The sequence below is a fragment of the Magallana gigas genome, chromosome 8, assembly GCF_963853765.1.
Source record: "Magallana gigas chromosome 8, xbMagGiga1.1, whole genome shotgun sequence".
NCBI classification, from domain to species: domain Eukaryota; kingdom Metazoa; phylum Mollusca; class Bivalvia; order Ostreida; family Ostreidae; genus Magallana; species Magallana gigas.
The window spans coordinates 6003943-6016336 of record NC_088860.1 but is presented as its reverse complement, the minus strand read 5'-3'; the positions used below and the strand labels follow the sequence as shown (position 1 = coordinate 6016336).

At 34.2% G+C, this 12394-nt stretch overlaps 2 protein-coding genes across 2 annotated transcripts in view; one reads left to right on the top strand and one right to left on the bottom strand.

Moving 5' to 3' along the window:
• LOC105338657 (anaphase-promoting complex subunit 4) overlaps positions 1-12394 on the top strand; it is a 30307-nt gene that overhangs the window by 12394 nt on the left and 5519 nt on the right. Inside the window, exons 20-24 of the mRNA XM_066069479.1 lie at positions 182-279; positions 844-896; positions 1717-1755; positions 1954-2055; positions 2169-2252. Of these exons, the coding sequence (XP_065925551.1) occupies positions 182-279; positions 844-896; positions 1717-1755; positions 1954-2055; positions 2169-2252 (376 nt within the window). The remainder of the gene's footprint in view (positions 1-181; positions 280-843; positions 897-1716; positions 1756-1953; positions 2056-2168; positions 2253-12394) is intronic.
• Positions 4256-11370, bottom strand: LOC105338656 (uncharacterized). The gene is made up of 3 exons (XM_011443874.4): positions 10898-11370; positions 6593-7103; positions 4256-6034 (listed from the first exon to the last, which is right to left on the bottom strand). Exons 1-3 carry the CDS (start codon positions 10961-10963, stop codon positions 5679-5681), a joined length of 933 nt encoding a protein of 310 aa, XP_011442176.3. The 5' UTR covers positions 10964-11370; the 3' UTR covers positions 4256-5678.

Below are 12394 nucleotides of genomic sequence, written 5' to 3'. Positions count from 1 at the left end.
TCACAAGAATAAAGTTCTTTTGAATGTGAATTTAAACTTTTACTTACATGTAAAACATTGCACTTTGTGACATCTCAAAATATCCCTCTTTGAAACTTTTGACATCTTTTTAAACATTCTGTAAGAAAATACATGAAAAACACAATATTTTCTGGAATCTTTAACTCTGATCTATTTTCAGCTCATGAAGTGCTTTATCCTGTACAGAACATGAAGTCCCTGGTTCAGCTACAGGAGGATTTGGACAGTGCTATTAGTACCTCTCTGTATAAACCTTCTGTAAGTATCGTTAGATTCTGTAGGAAAGGGTGAATACACCCTCAATACATCCTCTGTGAATTTTATTGGATCTTGTGAAAAATTGTCTGTGCCTCCCTCTGTAGGCTTTCTGTAAATCTAAAACAAAAAACCTTACACTCAAGAAGGTTTTGCTAAATGATTTTATAAAAACAAGCTAACATTAAGACATTTGAAGTACCAGTATGAGTGAACAATAGATATATTGAAGTTCATATTAGCATGAATCTATGTATATAGAAACACTAGAATTCATTTTCATTCATTGTCTATGAAATTGATACAGTAAAACACAGTTATAGCAAACACGCTTATAATGAATTGATGCTTACAGCAAAGTGATTTTCATTCCCCGTGACTATACTATATGTTGTGAACTTGATGGATATAATGAATTACGCTTATAACGAAGCAAAATTGCTTATCCCAGGCACTTCGTTATAACTGTGTTTAACTTTACAATAGTACTGTAAGTTTATTTCTGTATCAATGTAAAATGTTTTCCTACCAATACGTCTATGTATTTTGTTTTGTTTTTCATTCCAGAGTGTGATTGGTCAATCAATGAGATGCCAGTCATCAATAAAGTTGTTTGACTAGTAAGTAAGAAACTCAACCTTATTCCTATAGCTAGTCTGTAATCTGACCTTATTCCCTATAGCTAATCTTTAATCTGATCTTATTCCTATAGCTAGTCTTTAATCTGACCAAAAAAAAAAACCCTAAATCAATGGCTTTAAGATGGTATGAGACACCACAGGATATTAATATGGAAGAAGAGCCAAATGCTAGTAAATGTTTAAAGTTAACAATTTACAGTGTTCGACCTTAAAAATTCTTAAATATTGGGTAAAAAACATTAAAACGAGTTTTGAACTCATTACTTGCAGACCAGTAGCAGGTGCTGTGACACCAATATATTATGCTCTTTAAAAATAGTGATATGAGGGGCAGTAGACTGAATTTTGATAATGATTTTTACTTTCAGGAATAGTTGTATCATCAACTCAAATGGATGATGCACTAGTTTTCTCTGACTACTCCAGCTTCTTTACGCATTATTTACCACCTCGAGCACATCTGTGCTAATAAAAGATATTAATAAAAGTTGAATAATTTTTTTGCCAATCCTTGTAAAACTTACAGAAATATTTGCTAAGAAAGAAAATTCAAAATGGGGACATTGACAAATCTTGTTATTATTATAGTACGGGAAATTATCTACTTAAATAAGGGAATTTTTTTTAACATTAAGTGCCTGTGGTTATTACTGATCCTACCACTCCCAAAATATGATACATACATCTTGTAATAATATTGTACATGGTAACCTTAAACCTCTTGTTGTTGATATGATGAATCTGGACATTGGTAAAACACCTTGATTCAAAATACTAATCTTTTTTTTTCATCCAACAGTGACTCTTCAGATCCTGATTTTCATCCTAAAGTTTTCCAGTAAGTGATTAATCTATATGCCTATTTAGGGGGTCTTTTCCAAGCTGTGAAAGAAACCATTGACAAAGGGAGTTAATGCTGAAAGCATTACATGTACTCGTACCTCAAATAGCGAAAGAGTTGTCTCTCTTTGATTAAAAAATATTCAAACCTGGTTTTGGTCTATAATACTCAGATTTTCATCTATACTCTGTTCAGATTTACAAACAATGAGAAGAAGATGCTGTATACTGTTTACACAAAGGACAGTTTGCCATGTGATAAGTGTGTACTCATACGGAGGATTTCATCAGCTAGCAAGTAAGTGTTGTTCTGATTATATACTTAGAGAGCTTAATTATTTGTCTTGAATATGACATTGATATTTGTGAAAAAAATGTTGATTCTCCTAATTCTTGGATTATGATTGACAGAGAAAGCCATATGGAAGCTGTTTCATTTCGAGTTGGTGCTTTAAATAACAGAGAACAGAAGAATAACTCAACAACTGAAGACAGGTAAGAACCAAGAGCAGAAAACCTTTGTAGGTCAAGGTAAGATTCTGGATAGAAAATTGATGTAGGTCAAGGTTAGATGCTGGACAGAAAACCTTTGTAGGTCAAGGTAAGACTCTTGATAGGAAATTGTTATAGGTCAAAGTTAGATGCTGGACAGAAATCAGTTGTTGGTCAAGGTAAGATTCTGGATAGGAAACTGTTGTACATCAGGGTTAGATGCTGGAGCAGAAGATGTAGGTCAATGTTAGATGCTAAACAGAAAACTGTTGTGTTGTAGGTAAAATGTTGGACAGGAAACTATTGTATGTAAAGGTTAGATTCTGAATAGAAAACTGTTTAAAGATGGACAAAAATCTTGTATCATTGTGATAATATGGACAGAAAACTTTAATATGTCATTGTAAGAAGATGGAGAGAAAACTGTTGTAAGACCTGGATAGAAACTAGTGTGTATATCATTGTAAGAAGCAAGACTTTAAACTTTTCTATGTCCAGAAAAGATGGAGAGGAGGAAACTTGCAGGTTATTTTTTTTATAATCAGATGTATGACAGAGAACTGCTAAATTTGTGTGTCAAGGTTAGAATCTGGACCAGAAAGCTGCAGTATGTCAGGGTTTTTTCCACACATGTGACAGAAAAATGTTAAATGTCAGGTAAAGAATGGATCAGAGACTTATATGTCAATGTTAGATGCAGGACAGAGTATTTTGAAGTTTAATTTCCAAGTCCTTGGAATATAGAACTACCAGTATTAATACTGAATCGTGTATTGAATTTAACCTCCTTTATTTTCATAGTCTTATTATCTTGACCATGATATAAGGAATCTCCTCACTAACAGGATATAACATTTTAAGGGAAAAGTCCTCATTAAATGTAAAAAACAGCTGTAATAGTTTGAAGCAGGAGTTTAATATCCTACTGGGTTAGAGCCTTAGAGGAGGTTCAATATACTGCAGTAAAAATTCAAACCAAGGTCAATTCTTCACAGGCTTCAACAATTTCATGACACAACTGTCAAATATTTTAAAAGGTTTGATTGGAGATTTTCAAAAAAAAAAAAATCTGCTTCAGAGTTTTTTAATGGGTTGGCAATGATATTACATGTACCCAGTATGCTTTGAAGGTCAAAACTTGGTACTGTATCCAATGCAGATGAGTGCTTTATGCAATTCAAGGACATAGCACTTGATTCAGATGGTGTTATAAGGGTCAAAGGGGTCAAAGGTCACCAAATGCTCTGGCATCCTCTGCATATTTCTGTAAAATTGTATGACCTAATACCAAATGACTTTCATTATTCCTTGTATGGTTAGGTATGAGAATAAAACATGGTATGGGAAACCTCCATTTTGTGACGTACTACGTATAAATTAATTTTTTTTAAATATATTTTTTCTTCCCCAAATTTGGTACCTAACAGCGTAGTGCTATAGGTTAGAGCGGTATTTCAAAATCTGAAAGTCATGAGTTTGAATGCCGCTTGGGCTTTTATAATTTTCAACTTTAAAAAAAAATTAAATTTTTTGGGGGGCCAAATATTGTAAAATTTTAAAATTCTAAACCGTTGAAAGTATTTTGATTATAATGTACTTTTATCCACATTAATATTGACAGGTGTCCAATACCACCTTAATGTCTTAATTTTGCTGCAAATGCAGATAGTAACATTTCAGTGTATCTGTCTATAAAGCATTCAATATACCAGCTTGGAAAGATAAAGTGGTTTGTCCCAGGTGTTCAATACATTGATATGGTTTCTGATATTCAACAAAAGTTTATGAAATTAAAGATGATTTTCTTACTGGCCACTGTTTTGGTTGCTACATGGAGGTGACCTACTTAAATGATTTTAAATAAGATTTTAGAATTGAGTGATATTGAGTTGATATCAATTGAACAGTAAGTACACTTCGGATTTAAGTTTTAATCTACATGTATTTTAATAATTTGAATAAGATTTGCATGAAATAATGTTTAAAAAATAAACACAAAAACTGTACATTTTGAAAATCATTTTATTAGTAAATCACAAACATACATTTTTTGGTCCAAAATAACTTAATTTCTTCGTTGAATACAGAATACATTCAACATTTCTCCAACTCCTTTGAAAGGAACAGATTTAACATTTGCTCTGGAGTTAAATATTCTGTTTAATTCTATCTCAGAGAACTCCAAACATTTCATGCACTGTAACTTATATTACAAAGCCGCGGAGCAGAGGACAAATTCTTTTTCTAATTCAATAGAAAGAGATGTCAAATAAAATGGGATGCCGGGACTCGATTAAAGTGTGCAGACACTGAAAAATGTGCCAGTCTTTTCAAAACATTACATCATTAAATTTTTCTGCACGGCTGGACATTTTTTGTTGGGCTTGAAAAAGTCAATGAAATGACAAGACATTTGCATAAAAATGTTTAAATACAAACCCAATGCAATAGGTATAATCTCGGCAGGTGCTCCCCAAGTTAAAACCCATCCTGTGGTGTTTTGGCACACCACTTCATAAATTTTCAAATTACCCCTCGGTATTATTCATTACCAGGGTATTTTAATTAAGAAGAGGTGCCCAATATTAATTTACAATTGAAATATTTTTATCTGATTTGATAAGCAGATTGTATTACTGGCCAATTAAAATGTCTTAAGCATTCTGTTTGAACAAAGGTTTGATTATGTAATGAGATATTAAGGGGTGAAAAACAAATTGTGACAATAAGTTAGGATCAGACTCCCATTTGAAAAAGGAGTCCCCTGCTTTGTAAGTGCGCAGATATTTCAAGGGCGAACTTTTAAGAATGATGGTAAAAATGTAAACATTGCATTTTCAATTTTGTAATACTCAAATGCACATAGCCACTTATTACTGGTATGTCATTTATTGTTATTCAGCCTGTTTGACAAAACTTGAATCGGTTGACATAAAACATTCGAGAAAGAACCCCCACGACTACTGTCACAGTATCTGTAAGTACACGTTTGTCTGACAAAGTATCACTGTCACATATTGATACACATTTCAAGCATACATGTATATCACATTTTTTACAATTTAAATTGATACATTGTATCCATTGAAAAATGATACGTTAGAAACAACAACATCAGAAATCCCACACTCATAAACACCGTGAATTAGATGCACTTCAACAAAGCCAGTGGTATTTCTGGTATTACGACACGCCCAGGTAACCATATAGGAAACCTGCATGGAGGAAACTGGACGCACTGAAACTCAACTTTCATTCAGAGTCACTCGGTGAATTCATTGTCGATATCATTTCCTGGGTTGTCAAGTCATTTGCAGTTACAGACAAGCACAGTTCTGTTTTCTCTTTGAAAGATCCATTTCAATGTTTTATTTTTATTCTGACTAGAAAATAGCACCATTACAGTATTAATGTTGAATAAGAAATGATCTACCCCTGTGGATTGTTTTTCCTCAGAACAAGTCCTCTGTGCCTTGCATGGCGCAAGTGGCCATTACTCAAGAAATACTTCTTGAGAAACTTGCGTCTGTATGAGGGATTATGTAATAGATTTGTTTGCTGACTAGTAGAGATTGTGTGTTTTTGGTTGAAATTTGTCTTTCCTGCTTTTGTTTGGGAGGGCACAGCTGGTGATTGGCTGGATGTCTGCAGATGTTTGGATTCCTTGGTTTTCATTGAGTGATGTGATAAATGTTGGTGATGGTTGTTTCTAGGATGTTCAGTTTGGGGAGATGTATAAAACGTTGGTTTTAAGTCACTCGTTGCATTGCCGCTGCAGTTTGAATCTGAAAACAAAAATAAAATGACCTATATATTCCTGATGGAACACTTGAATAAGTGGCCAGACTTTTACAGGTTATCAGTTGTTATATTTGCTCGTGTGACACTCCAATGATAACCCCAGAGAGAGGACGCTTTCTGTGTTGGTTTAAGATACTGTGCAAGTTTTGATCCTAATCAAATCCTCTTCATTCATAGATTGAATCTCGGTTAAAAATATTTGCACTGTACACGACAAAGAAATATATCTCGATCAGGGGTGCATATGTTAGCAAGTGCAAACGTTATAAAGAATCAAAGTTTCAAAAAGTAGTTTCTAATTATAAATGCATACAAGCTTTGAAAGACATGTATTATGTTTAATTTGTTTCTTTATGTGACCAACTTATGATTGCTTTTAATTTTGACTCAACATTTATATCAAGATTTTATTTTTGAATAAGATCTACCATATCTTAATGTACTAGGATGATTATATTGTTTTTATTTAAGACCTTGTACTAAGTTGATTTATTTTTTTTTGCAATTCTGTTATTTTTTTTTTTAAAATGCCAACAACCCACCTGGTGATTCCCAGAATTCCACAGTAATTAATGAATGCATTGCAATCCAGTCTTTTGATTGGAAAAATTTATTGCAATCCCACAATGCAACATGTCCCACTGGCAGATTGGAATGCTGAGTGTAAGTGATTACTCTGAGAATCCCCTGTTTACCCCAGAAGTTTTTCTTTGTATGGATTGGATCCTTTTGGTGAAGCTTAGATATGCTAGGATAACCATACTTGTCGGCCAGAAATGGTCCATAAGCGATAGGATGATAGATGTACTGCAGACCATTTCTCCCGACTACGCTGTCCTCCCCGAATTTTGACAGTCTGATTAGGGAAGTCCCCAGGGAGTGGGGTTCACCTATTTTGTTGAGGGCATAGGACAATCTGAGAGCACTAGAGTCATGTAGGAGTTTGTCTGACTTGCAGCCGATCATCTTGATGAGGTGATTGTTCCTGATATAGCCGCCATGGTGCCTGTACCCAGGATAGTTGGCTTTCAGTTGCTGGAAACTTGGTAGAACCTTTAAAATGAATAAACTAAATTAATTATCCATATCAAAATAAAATATATAAATTCAAATGATGCCTTAATAAATACTAGTATAACTTTTCAAAGCATGAAAGAATCTTTTTTTATGTCGTAGGATTATTTTTTTTTAAATAATGATAATTTGTATTTCTTCATAATCTAATAATGTAATTTGTGTAAGAAAAGCGATACAATCATTTGACATGACGGTTAATACTGTTCTTATAATAATCACACTACAAATTAGTTATTAATGTTTGACATGGTGAAATATAAATGTTGAAATACGGTCATGTTTGGAATTCCTGATTTTCATCGTCAGATACTTTGTAACTAAGTTAATGTATTATACCACTAGAGAGGATCTTTTGTTGTTTTTCGTTCTATATCCCTAGTCGTGCAGTCATTTCTTGCCAATAAATTTAACCTTGTTAAAACCTTGCACACACTTGACTTAATGGGAAATATTGGAAGATACGATAGCTTTTACAATCTTCATGTGTCTACCTTTTTGAAGATTGCCAAATTTTATTGAATAACCCCCTTACTTTATTGAATAACCCCCTATCAATATTTGCATCAATATTTTTATGTGCAATATGTTCTGTGGGGTGACTCACCCCGGGGTTGAATTACAGTGCTACGCGTGCCTAGCAGATGAATAGATTAAATATACAAATCAAGGGACGAACTTACACATTATTAGTACATGAGAGAGAGAGAGAGAGAGAGAGAGAGAGAGAGATCTGTATTTTGGTGTTTTCAATCAATTCTATTTAGATCAATTAATATTCTCTCTTTTAATGATTCATCCGTGATTAATAATCTCATTTATTGGATTATCAACTTTAAATTCCTTTTGGTAAAACGCTTTGAAGTTCGAGCTAAGGCAACTCGCAAAGATTCCAGATTTTTCGTGCTCGTAAAACTTGTTTGATTCGTATGTAAATTAATGTAATGATTATGGACCTAGATTTTTCAGATTTTATGAGATTTTAGCTGGAAAAATCTCTTTGCCCTCAAACATCAGAGTGATTTGGTTATCAAGATACGTCAACCATGTCAAACCGTTCTCAAATTTCACGACAATGACCACTCAATGACCGTTAAATATTATTGTAGTAATCGGATACAGATATTCAGATATGATCTCCGGTTGCAAAAAAAATGGGATCCTAAATGTAAACAGGGTAGAATAGAGCTGAGGCTGTTCTATAAACCAACAAATGACTAGTGTCCATACAACCATCTGCCGCCGAGCAGCGCGCGGACTTCTTCAGGCTCCCAGTATTCACCCGACGATTATCCCCAAGATAAACATCGAGGTCTATTGACAGTGTGGAGATGTCTTATCACCAGTCAGATTGTACATTAACTGGTAATTAGTTTGGAGGGTTTAGACTTCCGATGTGAAGTTAAATGTCGTTTGTAAATAGTCTCGGCGATTATTCTGATACTTACGGTTAACTGGGTACCTTTTATTACCTGAAAGATCGCGCTCATTGATGACACCATTGCATCTGTCACGAAAATTTTCATATTAAATGCTCTCATTTAAGACGATGAGTATTACGCATTCCGTTTTTACCAGGATAAACAACTGATAAACCTCGTTGTTCGCGCTATCACATAGGACATACGGATTGGCCATTTCGAGACCGATATTTTTTATGCCAAATTTTCATTATGAATTTGCTAAATCCTGTGTAACTCTTTATTGCCTTACATTTATATTATTGTAAAATAGACAATTCTTGAAACTTAACTGAATTCAGAATGACCATCTGTTAAAATTAGACCATAGTGGCACTGCTCAACGAGCTGGAGAACTTTGCAATGCTTGCAGATAGCGGTACATGGTGTACTGGTATATAGAAGAGATAGGACATCCATGGTACATTTTGCAAAAGAAGCCATCGACCCTCCGACTATATTTGACTGTAAAGATAACGCATGGGGTAATAATGATAGAAAATAGACCAAGAGAGTGTGGCGGATTTGTTTGATGATAATATCGACAGGCGGTATCCGTGAATCGGTCTGGAGAGGAAATGCGCCTTAAATCCTGTGTTGACAAAGTCTGACAAAATAAAGAATATTGGAGGAAAACCCTCGGTCTCATTGCATGCACGAAGGCATGCTCTGTTGTTCCAGCGATATCTCCTCAGACTTACTTACAACAAACATTTGAGGAACGCCACCAGGGTTAGGCCGCCTGGGATACCTGTCTGTTTAAAATTTAATTTGTCAGTTTGCAAATCCATAAAAGGTTATCCGGATTTCTGTTTTTCACCAAGTGAACATAGTTTGCATTTTATCAAACTATTTAAAGTTCTTTGTTCGTCTTCGGTATTATTTTTAACAGTTTTTAATAGATAAAATAGATATTTATCAATGTTAATATTTAAATTATGTGAATACAAAATAAAATTGCTTATTAAATAAACAAAATTTATCATGGCAACGCTTTCCTCAAATTCTTCGAAACAAAGACAATTTTAAGTCATAACGTCGCGGATATGTTGCCCAAGGTTTTCAATTTTAAGTCACGTGGTCAATGTGGCTCGTGTTTGCAGAGCCCTTGAGTGAGGTTCATTACGGTGGGGGCTGTCTTTGGTCCCTTTGTTTACACTATCACAGACAACCAAATCGTTATCTTTCAACAAATACTTTATGAGAATATCATATCTATTTCACGGGAACTGCTATAGTCATTTGAAAAAGCAGGTGCTCCGAATCTTATCCAATCAGCGTTCAATTTTTAAAACAAAACAAAAATTCAGGTATCATATATTTGAATGTTTGGGTATACAAGTACATGTCTATAAAGATGGTGTCGTGAATTTACATCACATATTTTTATACGTTTAGTTTATTCGTGATAATTTAATGAAAACCGCGAAAAATATCTTTGTTTTAACAATTTTGTCTTTTCGCTTTTAACCATTATTTTTATTTCCTTAAAATCATTACGCCCATGTCTATTTTTTCCTGAAAAAGTAAATATATGGACGTCTTTCTTTTTATAGAGTTTAATGTCATAGAATTTGAGATATAGTTTTTATCATTAATAGAATCTATGTGGGGTTTTAACCAGGCCAGTTTAAATTGATTTGGATTTCTTTGGAAGTTATGTTCTGAAATTGAGTTGTTTATGTTTCGAGAGCGAAAGATTTGAGAAAAATTTCCTTTTCTATGAACTTGTTTATGCTTTTCTTGTCCAAACAATCTTGCACCCAACATTTCATACAAACTGGATTTGTCTAACCGGCTTGGTGGCAACATTTCGTGACAGCAAAACCATTGTTCTTTTATACCGTTTATATTTAACTAGTTGCAGTTTGCAACCACATGAGTCGTTTGACCTAAAAGATACAGGGTTATGGGAATTTTTCTATTTCAACTAAATATGCAATTTAACTGTATAGTTTTATTTAATGCTGAATACCAACACGATCTTAATGTATACACCCTGATAAAAGTAGAAAACCGTGCTTTGAGTTAAGTTTGGAACACTCTAAGGAATAATCAGAGACAACAAATATGTTGTGTGGATCCTCTAGTATTTAGAGGTCCTCCCAAGTTTGCACTTAAGAGTAGGGGACCAGTTCGATTCGCAAACATGAAAAGCTTTTGCAAAAGTAAACACAAGCATTCAACCCCTTGGTAGTTTGCATATGATTAATATTCCATCTATTAGAGTGCGGTTTGTACATACCAGTTTATACAGACATGAACGACATACTTTTATCTTTCAATGAGGCCATTTTAGTTAGGAAATCTTACCGTGTGTGCTGTAGACCAAGACAGATATAACCCCAACAACACGAGGAACTGAAGTATCCTTCCCATTTCAAGTCATAGTATGTGTATGTCCAGACGTTAGAAACACACTCAACACTTTGTCTGTTTCTGGACTGTGGGTCTTCCTCTTGTTATTGTTACATCATTTAGATCTGCCGGTTAAATATGTCAGTCCGTCCTCAATAAACCAAGATAGTAGGACCACAGTGCTTCTCTCTCTCTCTCTCTCAGACTTGTCCTATTTAAATGTTAAAATCCATGTAGAGTAGAGAAGACTGTCTTGCGACAACGCTGATAAGTGTATGCGGCGCAGATTACCTGTGTTTCACCGCGACACTCTCAAAATCCCCTTGTATTTAAAACTAGAGTGTATGAACCCCAAGAGAAAAATAGACCTTCTTTAAAAACTGTTTTCTTCTTGTGCTGTTCATTTAAATTTTTCTCAACGATTAGATGATTTGGTTTAAATGATTATAGCTTGGATGGGGTTACTGTCGTGTAACCTAGGGGGGCGTGGTCAACTAAATATAATTTTTAAATTGTTTATGTCTGTTATAAAGATTAAATCGTTAGAAGAGTATTAGAGATATACACAGCCAAATTCAAAAAGACCCTCATAACCATTATACATTATGCTTATAGAATTTTCGCACAAATGTGTTATGAGTTGTTTTTCACAAATCGTCATTAATTGAATAACATTTCAATTAAGCTCCATAAAAATCGTCGGTTGATGGATGCGCATGTTTATAGCGGAGAGTGGTTTATTACAGGGGAGGGAGATATTGAATATGATTAATACCTCTGTTCCAATACAATGCAACACATCTGTCGCACCATTAACGTAATCAACTCCTTCTCATTGGACCCGGCCAGTTTATGGTTTAATATAACTTCAGTTGATCACACAAATTAGGGATTCGTTGACCGTCACTGGGATCCCTGAATAGAATTCTTCGTCAATGTATTAAAGTATTGTTGTTAAACATATAAGGTAATTTACGGTTTTATTAGTTAATAATAAACTGTAACTATTATTATATGCATGGATACAAATGTGCGTTTGTCATTGCCTCATCGAACCATTCAAAAATATCACCATATAGATGTGTGTATAAACTTAAAGCTTGATAACAATTTTAATGCATGTCGGCTCTTCAGGGCATTAAAACAATAATATGATGAAATATTGCACTGATCCAGGTATATGGTGCAAAAGTTGTCCGCAACCTGGGGGTATATCATAACCCTGACACTTGGCCGTGTAATGAATAATTGTGTTTTGTATTGTGATGACAATTCTGTTATGGTCCAAGCTCTAACAAAGATTCACAGTCGCTGTAAACCAATGATGTACAATGAAGATGGACTATTGGTCGAATGTAGTTTGATGAGAGCCTCGCGTAAATCAATTTTTTCTCTAACCTCATTTAGAGTCGTTTTATTTCTTTGATAAAGGCATTGATTGCAATTAATTAA